At 45.2% G+C, this 14,658-nt stretch overlaps 2 protein-coding genes across 4 annotated transcripts in view; one reads left to right on the top strand and one right to left on the bottom strand.

Moving 5' to 3' along the window:
- ANKS3 (ankyrin repeat and sterile alpha motif domain containing 3) overlaps positions 1 to 1,708 on the bottom strand; it is a 31,387-nt gene extending 29,679 nt beyond the window's left edge. Inside the window, exon 1 of one of the 3 annotated variants that reach the window (XM_032781683.2) lies at positions 1,546 to 1,708. The gene's annotated coding sequence lies outside the window, so the exon portion shown is untranslated. The remainder of the gene's footprint in view (positions 1 to 1,545) is intronic. The other 2 variants (XM_032781681.2, XM_032781682.2) reach the window with 2 other exon arrangements.
- A 3,185-nt stretch (positions 1,709 to 4,893) lies between these two features.
- The window catches only part of DNAAF8 (dynein axonemal assembly factor 8), a 153,518-nt gene continuing 143,753 nt past the window's right edge, over positions 4,894 to 14,658 (top strand). Inside the window, 3 exon segments of the mRNA XM_075069372.1 lie at positions 4,894 to 5,091; positions 7,811 to 7,924; positions 9,107 to 9,610. Coding sequence (XP_074925473.1) covers positions 4,927 to 5,091; positions 7,811 to 7,924; positions 9,107 to 9,610 — 783 coding nt within the window. The 5' untranslated portion in view covers positions 4,894 to 4,926.

Raw genomic sequence — 14,658 nt, 5'->3', positions numbered from 1 at the left:
TTACAGTAGTGTCTAGTGATCAAACAAGACCAGGGCCCCATTGTGCTAGGAGGTATACAAACAAAGGAGTAGACGGTCTCTGCCCTGGAGAGCTTACACTCTAAATATAGACAAGACACCCAAAGTTCAAGGGAAAGGGATATAACACACAAGCAGAGTGAGCAATGTGATGGCAATAAATGGCACATTTGTACCAAAACTCTTTTTGGAGGATTAACGACATGGAAAGGTGAGCAAGACAAAAGGGCAGAGCAGAGGGGAAGTGAAGACTATTGTATTACAAACAACATATAATAATACCACAGTAGTCTAACTGAAGATAATGGGACTAGTCAAGGTCGTAATCACTGACTGGCAGCATGTTTATGCAGCATAGAGCTGTTCACTTCTGATGCAGTAAACACACAGCGGTATACAAGGAAGAACAATGGTCCAGTGATTAGAGCACCAGCCTGGGACTCAGGAGACCAAGCTTCAACTTCCTGCTCCACCACAGACTTCCTGTGTGATCTCGGTCAAGTCACTTAAGTCTTTCTGTGACTCAGTTCTCCATCAGTCAAATGGAGATAATAGCACTGCCCTATATCATGATGGGAGGGAGTTGTAGGGATAACTATATTAATGATGGGCATGTGCTCAGGCACTACAATGGTGGGAAATAAATACCTTAGGTAGCTATAGTCCCATGGAAGTAAATGAGTATTCATGTGTGTAGTTACTCATGGGGCCAAGCAGCTGCCTTAACCAAACCACACCAGGTGGTTGGCAATAAAAACCAAATGCAACCAATACTTTTATTCAGTTTGTCATTTTTAATCTCCTTCCAAAAAAAATATAAAAAGCCTCTGTTCCTAAATGGGACACTGGTTATTCAATAGGATTCACCCCTGAAGAAGATCTCTTGCTTTAGGTACCTAAGTCAGATTCTTTTGCTACATTGATTAAAAACATTTTACATAAACAACAGAACTAAGAGCCTAAATATTAAATCTAGAAATGAACCTTTACACTGGGTCCTATGATGATGATTAAAACAAACCCTCCCTCTCAAAAATAATACCGCACAGAGCTCTCCCTCCACACTGAGTTTGTGGACCACCATTGCCCCCATCAAAAACCAGTCTGGGAGCTTCTGTGCAGCCTTGCTGCTGGACTCCATAGGAAATGTAGCCATCCCCGAGAGATTACACACGTGGGGAGCCTTCGGAGCCAAAGCATCCTGGGCACAGCCTGTCCCTTAACCTTAAACACACGTGGCCAGTTTCTGCGGGCGCACAACAACAACATCCGTGCAAGGTGCTCCTGGGGTGGGGACGGGAGGTGTCCCTGTCACTCCGGTTTTTAGGCAGTGGCTTGCCCTGCAGTCGCCAGCTGCCTCTTAGACTGGACACAGCAAGCCAGCAGCTGCCTCATCCCGGGGCACGGAGCGGCTGGCGCCCGCCGGCCCCAGCACGGCTCCCTGGCACCAGGCGGCTGGCGCCGGCCGGCCCCAGCGGGGTCCCCACCCCAACACCCCCAGGCGAAGGTCGCAGCCCTTGAACCCACCGCGGGGAGCGACCCTCGCAGCCTAGACAGCCCCACTCGTCCCGTGCCGCCCCGCAGCCTCCCGCCCGTCACCTCGCCGCGCTCTGCCCGGGCCAAGCACCTCGCTCAGCTCCGCTCCCGGAAGTCCCTCACACGCCGAGAACGCTGGGAGCGCAGTTCCTACTGCTCGTTCCCTAGGACCAATCGTGGCGAAACTACAAACCCCACACTACCTCGCGGCAACTTGTGGGACTCACCCCCAATACAACCAATAGAGGAGGAGACTCCCATGAGGCGGGGCTCAAAATAACCAACGAGCTAGGAGAAAGAGGAAGTTGATTAAGGTCCTGGCAGGGAAAAGGCAGGAATTAGCAGTCTGCGATAAGGAAGGGGGGATGTAGGCAGAAGGGTATGGATTAGAATTAGCTATTTGCACTGGGAGAGAGCTTTGTATTTAGTAGTATCAGAGGGGCAGCCGTGTTAGTCTGTAGTCACAAAAACAACCAGGAGTCTGGTGGCACTTAAAGACTAACGGATTTATTTGGGCATAAGCTTTCATGGGTAAAAAAAGCCCACTTCTTCACCCACAAAATCTTATGCCCAAATAAATCTGCTAGGGTTTAACGTGCCACCGCACTCCTCCTTGTTTATTGCTTTGTATTTGTGAGCTAGAATTTATTCTGCCAGGACCTCGGCAGTGGCGCGGGGCTCGGGGCGGGGCAAGCGGCCGGGAAGCGGCGACGGGGCTCTGAGGCGTGATGTGAGTGGGGTGGGTGGAGGAGGGTTAGCGCTGCGGGGGGTGGCGGGGCAGCGCTCCGCTGGGTGGTGAGGCCGCGGGGGCGGACACTGGGGCTGAGTGGGGAGGCAGAGCCGGGGAGACGGGATGCGGGCAGGGGCGCTGGCAGTGGGTGGCCTGGTTACCATGGGAACGGGAGGAAGCGCAGGGGCGGAGCCAGGGAGCGGCTGGGGGCGGAGCCCGGCGGCCGCTCGAAGCCGTTGGGGCCGAGGCGGGGGTCGGCCTGTGCAGAGGCTCGGGGCCGGGGCAGAGGGGCTGCGTGTTGTCACAGATCAGAACGGGTCGGGGGCGGGTTCCCGGACCCGCTTTTCAGCCCAGTCAGGAATGAGCCGGGGAAGGTGCGGGGAGCAAAAACTGTGGAGCCAGGCGGAGCTCCAGAGGGTCCCGCCCAGGGAGGGCACCACCAGGGCAGATGGAATTCAGGGTCGATAACTGCACGTCAGAAGGGAACACTTGAACTGTTCCTGCACGCGGGGCGCGGTACCGCATTAGCGGTGTCAGTTCTGGAAAGGGGTCTGGGCATTATTGAGAACAGCTCAATTCAAATCTCTGCCCAGTGGGCATCTGCCTTCAAAAAAGCAAGCAAGAGGTTAGGTGGCATAAGGAATGGGCTGGAGAATAATAGCGACTATTATAATGCCATCATTATCAATCAGTGTTGTGGCAATATACTGTGTGCACTGCTGATAACTGCATCTTAAACAGGATATTGCAACATTACAAGGGGCTCACAGAAGGGTGAAGAAAGTGATTAGGGTAATGGAAAATCTCATACTGAAAAGATTGAAAAGACTAGGATAGTTACTTTAGAAAGGAGACTAATAAAAGGGGACATGATAAAAGCCTATAAAATAAATGAATGGTATCAAGAAGGTAGATCAGGCCCTTCTGTTCACCCTGTCTCTTAACATAAAAACAAGTGGACTCAATAGAATTGCAAGGTGGCAAATTTAAAACTGATAGAAGGAAATACTTTTTCACACAACACATAATTAATCCATGGAACTCCACCACAGAATGTCACTGAGGTAAAAAATTTAGTAAGATTAACAAAAGATTGTCCGTATGGATTGGAGAGAGGCAGTGTGTTGTAATGGAGAGAAGGAGCCGTGGTGTGCTGCCTGCTGGGTGAGCATGGTCACTTCACTGCTCTGTGAACCATAGAAGGGAGATAATGATACTGACCTCCTTGCCCCTTTGTGAAGCGCTTTGAGATTGACTGTTGAAGAGCACTAGATAAAAGCTATTTACAAGGATAGCCAGACTATCCCAGAATTGTAATAATTAATGCTAATAAATTTTGGAAGAGATGTTAAATATCCTAATTCAGGTTTTAAGGCAATTTCTAGCTATTAGGAATTCGGAGGGGAATAAACCTGAAATTAAGGGTAGATTATCTCACTTCTACCTAATGCAAGGGTAGTTGCACCTTCCACTGAAGCATCTGATGCTGGCCAGTGGACTACATGGACATTGGGTCTGATCCAGCCAGGCTATTCCTATGTTTCCTGTTACTATCTCCACCTATGACAGAGATCTTGGGTTTCATACAGGGAACTCCTGGCTTCTCTAGATTAGAAAAAGCACTGGTGGAGGAGTAACCCAGTAACCAACTTATCTGAGTCTCATGGGAGTAACCTTGCATTCAGCAGCTCCCATTCATTCTCTAGAAGTGGCGTCATTCTTGTGCTAATCTCACCACATAAATCCAGCCCCATGTCAGGCATCAGATGCCATGCAAACTCAACACTGTCTGATATGGATAAAGGAGACATTGGATGATGTGCACAGCATTCACAGGCACCTTATTCACCTTATGTATCTTAAATTGTAAGCTCCTTAGGCAGAGAATGAGCCTTGCTCTGTATGTAAAGCACTCTGTCAACCTGCTGCAATACAAGTGATTTAAGAAGTATAATATAATCATAAATGTAATTAAATCAGTGACTGAACTCCATACACTAGCAGCCTCCCAACCTTTATTACCAGTTAGAACAGATTTACTCCCATTTTCAATTCCTGTGGAAATCACATGATTGTACCACAAATTGAAAATGAAAAGGTCCCCAAATAGTATTAATTATGCAGTGAGCAAGGAGGCAGCCTCCACTGCCCCTTGTGAAATACCCCTTCTCAATCTACTTTAGGAAGAAGCCAGGAAAGAATCCACTCTCCATAAAAACGTTGAGAAGTCAAAATCCAAAGGGCAGATCTTTGGATCCTCTTCGTGCTATTCTCACAATCCAAAACATACTTAAAGCATTCCCTTGGTATGGGGAAACCTTTGACTGGCATAGAGCTGGCAGTACCAACTTTACATCACCCCTTCCTGCCCCTCTCCCAATGTACGGGGTGAGCTGTGGTATGTGTGAGGGGTGCTATTAGAAGCCAGCACAATTTAGAACAGCTCTGAGGCTGTTCTAAATTATGCCAGGGGCACAAAGATGTCAGCCTCATCAGCAGATCATGTCTAGTGCTGGGGTATTGCTGACTGTATAACAATCAGAATTACAGGATTCCCAAGAATTGAGCTGAGGCTTAATGCATATGGTACCTCTGTTTTCTTTAGTGGCATGTGCTGAAGCCTTTTTGCCTGTGAGTTGGTTATGTGGGAGCTATTTCAAATGGCATCAGAAGGACAAAGCCAGGAAAGAGAGGATCCATCTGAGGATCTTACAATCCATTTCTGGGGCAACAGAACCTCACACTGGGGAGCCATCCTCTCTGCAGTGAAAGACCATATCCCATCTCTGGACTCTGACACCTCCGCGGTAAGCATTGCTGTCCAGCATCCTTCCTCACTATGTTCCACAAAGGGCTCTCTGATTGGCAGCTGAGGATCACCTCATTAGTGAGGAGCTCCTGTGTAGTCAGCAGTGCTACTCTCAATGGGCTGCTCATCTGCTGGGAGCAATGCTGTAGTGGGCATTAGTCCAGGAGCTCTGTAATTGTCTGAATGCTGCACCCATCTTCCCCCTTGTGTTCTCATCATCTCAAACACTACTGAACGCAGGGCTGAGTCTACAGTGTGCTGAGCATCCTCAACTCTCATTGAAGTCAGTGGGCATGGAGGGCACTGGCATCTTGCAGCATGAGGCCTCCTGAGTTGTTCATCTGTCTAACAAAAAGCAGCCATGAAATACGCAAATAACCACATTTAAATGGAATTTATTTTGTTTTTCTACTTCATTCTGCTGGGGTATTAACTGTAGCACTGTCAGAGCTTGGCAGAAAGCCTCTGAACATGCCTCTCTGTGGCTGAAGATCATGGAAATATGATCCTTGGCAGAGAGACGATCTGGGTTCTCTTTGCTGCTCTGCCACTGACTCGCTGTGTGACTGTCAGAGAGTCATCCCACCCTACCCAGTGTGCCTAAGCTTCCCCATCTGTAAAGTGGGGATGATGATACTTACCATCCTTTGTGTAAAGCACATTGAGACTAACAGATGGAAAGTGCTGCATAAGAGCTATGTGGCAGTATTATTTTCCAAGCATGTCTTTAGTACTTCTAACAGGGTGACTGTCTACTTCAAGGGTAATAGAGACTAGGGCCCAGATCCTCAAAGGTATTTTGGCTTTTACCATTCATTGAAATCAATGAACTTTAGGAACCTAAAGCCTGTTCCATAGTGTGTCCCCTAATGTTCCTGGGACCTTCTGAGTGGATGAAAGCTTAGGTAAGGGCAGAGTTGAGAGAGAAGAAGTTGGTCCTGGAGGAATGATTAATGCTTGGCAAGAACCATACTGTTTCTTTAAGGGCCTGGGGTCAGAAGACTTGTAGTGCAGGATGAAGCAAGGGTCTCCTGTCTCTCAGCTAACTGGGAGGAAGGTAGCATATAGTCTGCCTCCTCTCTCATAAGTGAAGACTCCAATAGGGGAAGGAACATTGCTTGTTCACTTCTCCCAGCCTAGCAAGTAAAAGGATTAAGTACAAAAGGGCTAATTAGGAGAAGCAGCTTTAAGGCTGCAGCTGGCCTGAATCAGCACAGTGCCAGCAAGGAGGAACTATAGTGACTTTTGTGATGTGATCCCTTGACCATGGGGACTTGGCTTAAGTATTGGTGATTCTGTCCAGGTGAGAGCTCTATTTTTAGAGAGCACACAAGTAATAACAGTTTTCAAACATATTTAAACATAAAGGAAGTGTAATTTTACCATCAAAGGAAACTATTTCTTCAGATTTAGGGTGTGGCTTAGTGATACAGAGATCATCTTGTGAGTAGTGCAGGTGCCGGAACTTTCAACTTGGGCATTAATCACACTCATAAGAGGTAATGTGGTCTAGGAGATAGGTTACTGGACTGGGACTTGGGTAACCTGGTTTCTGTTCCTAGTTCTGCCTCCGAAAAGCTGTGTGATCTTGGGTAAATTACTTACTTTCTCCATGTCTGTTTTCCTTCCCACCCTTTGTCTATCATGTCTATTTAGACCGTAAGCTCGTTAGAGCAGGGACTGTCTCAGTCAGGGCTTCTAGGTTCTATTGAAACAAATTACTAATAACAGTTGACTGAAAAAATCTTTTTGTACTACGGTGCCATGTATTAATTTCATAGTAAGTCAGTCCAAGGTCTCTTTCATACACAAACATTCTCTAAATTCTTTATTTCTATGCATCTGGAGCAAGCATCCTACCAAAGTGTTATCTGGAGTTTGACCATGGCCCTTAATTTACATAAAGTAGAGCTGATTGCAGTACCCCTCATATCTAATACAAAACTGCAGCCTACCTAGACTGCATGCCACAGCTTGCAATGCTCCATCTTGATCTGAACCGTGTCTGCTCACAACAAGAGACACTGCTGCACCTGAGACCTGTAATCTTGATGTGGTATGTTCTTGTATTGAAGAGGGCAGTGGCAGATTGTGTTATATAATCAGTGGGGGCACTATGGCCACCCCTAAGGTGCATTTCAGTAAGATTAGAGCAAACTGCTGCAGTGCAGGGGGAGGAAAAATAATCTCACTAGGCAGTCAGGATTTGCTAGTACAAAGAGTTACTGGAGATGATATGCACTGTGGTATAAAAGGCAAAGTGAAAGCTGGAGGGAGCTTGCCTGCCTGATGTGGGGTGGGGGGGTTGATTCTTCCATTTGGTGTAAAGAATGGTTTCTACTTGTACATTCTAGATATTGCAGTGGGCGATGCAGTCACTAGGATTTGCAGATACCCAGTACCTCTCAAGCTTTGCAATACTTGCCTAGTTTTGTCCTCATTGATATCCATGGGACTTTTGCCATGAGTTCGTACCCAATATTTTATCTAGCTCTTACTATTGAAGCCCATTAATGTGCTAAATTACCAAAGGGAGAGTTTATCTCATACCCTTTGGATGTAGAGTACTTGACACTCCACTGATGACATGACTCGGCAGGATATCCCTCAGCACCATAGCCAACTATGAAATAAAGAAGTAAAATGGCTTATGCCCTCATGAAACATCTGTATTATTGTGCTGGCCCTTCCTTTCATTTCTTTGTTTTCTATGACAGTCCGATTGTGATGAAGATGGGGACCTGTTCATCTTCCAGCGAGATCTACCCAATCTGATTCCTGACTTGTCGGAAGAACTGACAGATCTTTCTCCAGGAGACCCAGACATGCAGGTTACTGACTGTACTACTGCAGCCCATATTTTCTGTGGTTGTTGGCAGAGCAGCTGCTTAATATTACAGTGCAGATTTAGGTTGCACTGCGTGATATAAGTGCCTGGGCCCTCTTTCTCATCTTCGGTCTGCGTCTCTCGCTTTCTTTCTCTATTCCTCATCTATTTTTGTAGGATCACTGTCTTTCTATTTTTGAGATCTAGGCCCTTTTCTTTGTCTCACCTTCTTGCAGTTCCTCTGGTTATCTCCTTACTCTCTGCCCACTGTCTGTTGGGAGGGTGGGTCCTTTCTTTAGCTGCTTGTAGTGTGGATCCTCAGTCTCTCTCCCAAAGAGCCCCTTCAGTGTCCCCAAAATCAAATGAGCCTGGTTTTGAATGAGCTACAGCTCGATGATGATGATGGCGGCGGCTGCCTTGCAGTAGTAGCTGACAGGTGGAGATGCAGGCAGCAGGGTACTTGTCAGGAATTGTGATGTATGCATTGCAGGAGACACTGATTTGTTAAGTAGAACACTGAGTCCATGAACCCCTCTGCAATAGATAATTGTCCCACAGTCACTGACCAGCTCCTACCCATAGGATGATCTGTGAAGCCATACATCATCCAAGCATTAACAGTAAGGCTATGCAGCAGGTTAACTTGCAAGCCTTTCGCTGTGTGAAATGTCTCCAATCACCATACTCCATACATAGAAACTAGAGAGGAAGTAGTTAGGGTGGGTATATCAAGAAGTGACTGTATGATGTTAAAATCTGGGCATAAAACTGTTCATAGATAAAGGGACTACTTTGCACCTGGAGTGATGAAACTCACTGATTATAGAAAGCTATCTGGGGAGCAGGCCAGCTCCAGTATTTTGGCCTTGGGACACCAGCTTCTTGTATCATTTCTTATTGAGCTGCGATCTATATGTAAGCAGTAACACAAGGATAACAAGGCACAGGGCTAAATGGGTTTCAGGTGCATCCAGCACTTCCTAAAGTTAATGTTTTTATAAAATGAATCTCATTCTGTTTTGTAACAAATCTCAGGGATGAGACCTGACCCAGGCAGTTTACCGGATGCCCACTCAATTTGAACCTCCATCAGCCAAGCAGTTCTACTTGGTTTATTGTATGTCTCTTTATTGCTTTGGTGAGGGGAATGATTGTCTCTTCTGAGGTGCATTTTCTGTATCTATAGAAAATATTAGAATCTGTGGGACACTCCAGAGAGACCTGGCATGGAGACCTAGAAAGTTCAGTTCTTCCGAAAGCTGTGGGAAGAGAAAATGTACCATTGGTAAGAGATCAGACACCTGCTTTTGCTAACCTGACTGAAGAAACTTCAAGCCAACAGAGAGCAGTCCTTGCAGATCCTACAGATCAAACTGTCAGAGGGAAAGAACTGGGCAAGGAAAAAAACAGGGAAACAGAAAGCTTTTGGATTAATAAAGTACTGTCTATGAACGAGCCATATTTTGTAGATGCAAACAACAGTCAAGAGAGACGAAAGATGATAGAAACAAAAATACTCTCTAAGGTGACCTTAGAGGCACCATCTGGAGATGGAGGCAATTCAGAGCTAAAAACAAAATCACCGTTGGAGACTATTAGTGACAATCTAGAAAGAATCACTCAAGCAGAAAATGAGCAAGGAGCCACTTCAGCTGAACACCCTCAAGGGCTGATGCTCTTTTCATTGCAGGTAGGTGGGGCAAACAGTTTTCTGCAGTGATTGCTTAGGTGTCTAGCATGGTGGACAATGCATTAGATGCAGAATGTTCATTGACAATAAGAGGACATGAATGTCCAATTATGCACACACCATTTCATTATGAATTTGTATTGCAGTAGCACCTAGAAGCTCCAGTCACGGCCAGGGCCCCATAGTATAGGTGTTGTACAAAACTCAGAACAAAAAAGCAGGTCCTGCCCTAAAGAGTTTACAGTCCAAGTAAGCCGTCTTGGAAGTTAATCTCATTGATCAGAACAGGCATGTTCAAGGACACTAAGCACAGAATCTCTGATGTGGATGCAATGTGTGGTGAACTTTCTAGTCATCTGGTTGCAAAGAGTTCTGACATTGTAAAGAGAGGTATGTTTGTCATGGCCAGACAATAGCATCAAGAGTGTTGAGAACGTCCCTATTTCTTTTACTGCAGTACCAGTTTTTGAGGCTTAATTAGTGGAGTCAGTGACCTGCTGCTGTCATGGAATTGAGATGAAATATGATTGTCCGAGAGGAATTTTAATGTCAGTGGACCAGAAACTTCTTGTTTGGTGACTGCGAGAGAAATCAGACTGGGAGGCGTGATCTTGGCTGCTGCTCTTCTGGTCTACCAGCTCCCCAGGATCAGTGTTGCACTTATGAGACAGCCACCTGTATGCTGCAATAGAAAATTAACAGTTCTTTATTTCATAAATTAAAATACATTGCCTGGTGGCTAACTACCATGAGAGCTTTTGGGTTTCTGTTCAGAGCCTTCAGTGAGGTCAAAGTACAGATTCCCCAACGTGCCACAAACTTTACAGGACAAATTTTACAAAAATCAGTATCGAAACTGCACTCTCAAAACATAACCATAACTGCATGTGCACAGTATACACTAACTTGCCTTTTTGTGTACCGAGCTGCCTAGCTGGAGCCAGCAATTCCCTGCTTAGACCTTGTCCAAGCATTTTTGGGCCTAATTCTGATCTCAGTCCTACCAGTGGCTCTCAGGAGTAGCTCCATTCAAGTCAATGGACCTGATTCTCCATTCACTATCCATTTTACACCAGTACAACCCATTGATGTCAGTAGAGTTACTTTTGATTTGCACCAGCGTAAGTGAAAGGAGAGTCAGGTTCAGTGGATTTTACCTTGGTGTAAGAGAGCAGAATCAGGCCCTTGTATACACAACTTATGTACAGGGCCGGCTCCAGGCACCACCGCAGCAAGCAGGTGCTTGGGGCAGCCAACGGAAAGGGGCAGCTCTTCTGGGTCTTCAGCGGCAATTTGGCGTCGGGGCCCTCAGTCCCTCTTGGAGGGAAGGACCTGCTGCCAAATTGCTGCCGAAGAATGAAGCGGCGGCGGCAGAAGTGCCAATTGCGGCTTTGTTTTTTTCCTTCCTCCTGCTTGGGGCGGCAAAAACACTGGAGCTGGCCCTGCTTATGCACATGTGTAATAAGGTGGTTTGCGTGTTAAGGGATAGAAGCCTGGGATCAGCTGACCCTAGTTACTAAGGAGGCACACCTGAGCAGAGATCAACTGATTCCTCTGTAAACAGCAGCAGGAAGCTTGGGGATGGGGAAGTTGAGTGGAGTATAGAGGCTGCTGTAACTGTGAGCAAGTAGGCTCCGCCAGAGAAATGTGAGACTACAGGTATGAGAGGCCTGGGGGTGACCTGATAAGAGGGTAAACAGGTGGACTTGAGAACTTCTCTTCTGAGTATTTGTTAATTTAATAAATGAGAATCTGAGAAGGGAAAAGAGATTTGTGAGTTATTGAAGAAGGCCCTTGAGGGGAAAAGTGAGGCAGGGCCATCCTTGGCCACAAGGGGGTATGCAGGAGGTGACCTGTCTGTTTACAACCTGATTTTGAAAACTAGTCCCTATTTAATCCACAGCTCCTAAAGGTAGTTAACCCCTTGTCCCACTTTAATCACGAGAAGCTCCATTGAAGTCAATGGAACTACTCATGCTTAAAATTAAATCTGTGCTTTGGTTTGGGGCCATAGTAACTCACTTAAAGAGGCATACCTAATAGACTGACTTTTTCACAAGTCATCTCTTTTATTATCAGTCAAATCCTGCAAACCCTTAGCTCCTTTGCCTCGGGTCTTATAGGACACCCTATAATAGTCTTTTGCTCCTGTAAGTAAGGATGTACGGGAGTGGACCTGACAATATAATTACGTACATGATAGATCAGTGTTTATATTTATTTAGCAATATCATTTAAAAAGAAGCTGGTTGCCAATTACACCATAATTACAGCAAATATGTAAATTCAGAGCTTTCACTGAGATCCTTTGGTAAAACTGTATCAGTGCTGAGATCTAACACAGTTCTCATTATAATAACCTCCACTGTCTGTCTGTCACTCCCTCTTGAGAGATGCTCCTCACTCTTTCCAGAGCAAGAATTCTCAGTAGGAGCTGCTAAGCCATGACTAGCTTCATATCACTGACACAAGTTTCGGTTTGTAGCCATCATCAGACTTCTGTCTTTAACCAGATTTTTAGCGGCAACCTGCAATATTAGAATGAAGCTGTGTGTGTGTGTGGTGTAATTGCAATGCAGTTACAATGTAACTGACAGCCAACTTCCTTTTCAAAATGACATCAATATTTTTAAATAGTAATTGTCCTGATGCTATTATTTTTATGGGCTGGACAGGTATGTTTTTTCACTAAAAAAATGAAATTTGAAAATATGTTTCAGTGGGGGAGAAAAATCAGTATGCAAGTTCTTTCTTGTTAAGTGCCTGATCCTGTTACTCATACAAAATAAGATTTAAATTAGTTGTTACCATTCAAGAAAGAGATCTTGACGTCATTGTGGCTAGTTCTCTGAAAACATCTACTCAGTGTGCAGGCTGTCAAGAAAGCGAACGGAATGTTAGGAACCATTAGGAAAGGGTAGATAAAATGGCAGAAAATATCCTAATGTCACTACATAAATCCACACCTTGAATACTGCATGCCCAGTTCTGGTCAGCCCATCCGAAAAAAGATGTATTAGTATTAGAAAAGGAACAGAGAAGGGCAATAAAAATGATAGGGGTAAGGAACAGCTTCCTTATGAGGAGAGATTAAAAAGACTGGGCCTTTTTAGCTTGGAAAAGAGATGCATAAAAGGGTCTGATAGTGGTCTATAAAATCATGAATGGTATGGAGAAAGTGAATAAGGAAGTGTAATTTATCCCTTCACATTACACAAGAACCAGGAGTCACCCAATTAAATTAATAGGCAGCAGGTTTAAAACAAACAAAGGAAGTACAGTACTTCATACGACACACAGTCAACCTGTGGAATTCATTGTCAGGAGATGTTGTGAAGGCCAAAACTATAACAGAATTCAAAACAGAATTAGATAAGTTCATGAAGGATAGGTCTATCGATGGCTATTAGCCAAAATGGTAAGGTATATAACCCCATGCTCTGGGCGTCCCTAGCCTCTGATTGTCACAAGCTGGAACTGGATAACAGGGGATGGATCACTCAATGATTGCCTGCTCTGTTCATTCCCTCTGAAGCACCTGGCATTGGCCACTGTCAGAAGATAGGATACTGGGCTAGATGGACCATTGGTCTGACCCAGAATGGCCATTATTATGTTCTTATGCCATAAATGAGTAACTGTATAAGGACTAAATTTTCAAAAATAGTTACCTAAGTTGGATCTTCAAAATACTGACCTGGTTTTATAATTAGGGAGTAGTCAGATGTTGGCTTCTTTTATATATTAGTTTTTAATACAATTTAGGCTAGGATCCTGCAATTCTTTATGCTCAACTGGCACACATTGATATCAATAGGATGGATGCAGTGGTGTACCATGTAGATCGTAATGAAGGATCTGGGCCTAGTGTCTTTACTTTAGGCACGTATATTTTTAATTAATGTTGTGCCTTAAGTCACAGTCAGCACAGACGCATTCTGTATGAAAAGCTCGCTGTAAATGACTAGTAATATAATAAAGCGAGTATTGTGGGCAGGTTGGGTATTTTGGTATTTGCATTTTTAAGCCCAGGGAAGGCTTTGAGACATGTCGGTAAATTCTGACATTTCGTGATATTTAGCCACCAGATGATGATTCTCCTCACTATATAAAGTAAAGCGCTATGAATGTTGAACTTCAGTGAGCCACTGATATCCCATGAATTCCAGCACAGACCCAGGATGGCTGTTCGCATGCTGGGAAACAACTTACTGTCTAGCAGCCCAGGAAAACACAAACCTGGCCCTGAAGAAGGGGTAGGCAAATATTTAGGCCCAGATCCTCAAAGGTGTTTAGGTACCTTTGGGCTTTCGTGTTTGCTTGCCAAGCTGCTGGTCTCTACTTACAAATTCCGGGTGCATTGGTTGATCAGCACACTTGATCTAAGGTTGCAGTTGAAAACTCTCTCTTCTCACTGAAAAGGAGAGGAAGAGGATGGTGGTCTGCTGCTTTGCTAACTTTCTCCTCTGGCTCCAAGTAGCTAGCTCCTCTCTAGCCTGAACTGTGGGAAGAGTGCACATAGCTAATTATATATGGTGATGAATAATTTGAGGTCATCCCACTTTCTTATTGGACAACCAATTCTGAGATCCAGCTTGCTGCTGGCTGTGATGTAGAAATAGTGTTTCTAGGTCAGGAACCCATCTGCCTGTAAGTAAGGTAGAACAGGGAGAAAATCGAGGGAGGGGGCTACATGCCTCATCCTGAAAGTTGCTAAGGATCCACAGCTCCCTTTGAAATCAGTGGAAGTGCTCAGCACCTCTTAGGATCAGGCTCTGTATCTTTTCTCTTGGAAGAGAAGATGGCCTGATCCACCTGACTGTCTCTCCACTGTCATGATTCTTTCTTAGTCTATTTTTATAGGGATCAGTGATCCTGAAAGGAGGAGCCCCCTGCAGAAGTGCATGTGGAAAGTGGGATAGATGCCTTATCTGATAGGAAACATGGTGTTAACATTTTACTGAGACTTGGGCTGGATCTGGTGTTCCTCATGGACATGAGAGGGAAAGAGGGACCAGGTATTAGGGACTCTAGCATGTGATTAGCTG

Source organism: Chelonoidis abingdonii, chromosome 9 (assembly GCF_003597395.2).
Source record: "Chelonoidis abingdonii isolate Lonesome George chromosome 9, CheloAbing_2.0, whole genome shotgun sequence".
NCBI classification, from domain to species: Eukaryota; Metazoa; Chordata; order Testudines; family Testudinidae; genus Chelonoidis; species Chelonoidis abingdonii.
The sequence above is the reverse complement of the archived record's forward strand: the minus strand, read 5'-3'. Positions and strand labels throughout refer to the sequence as shown.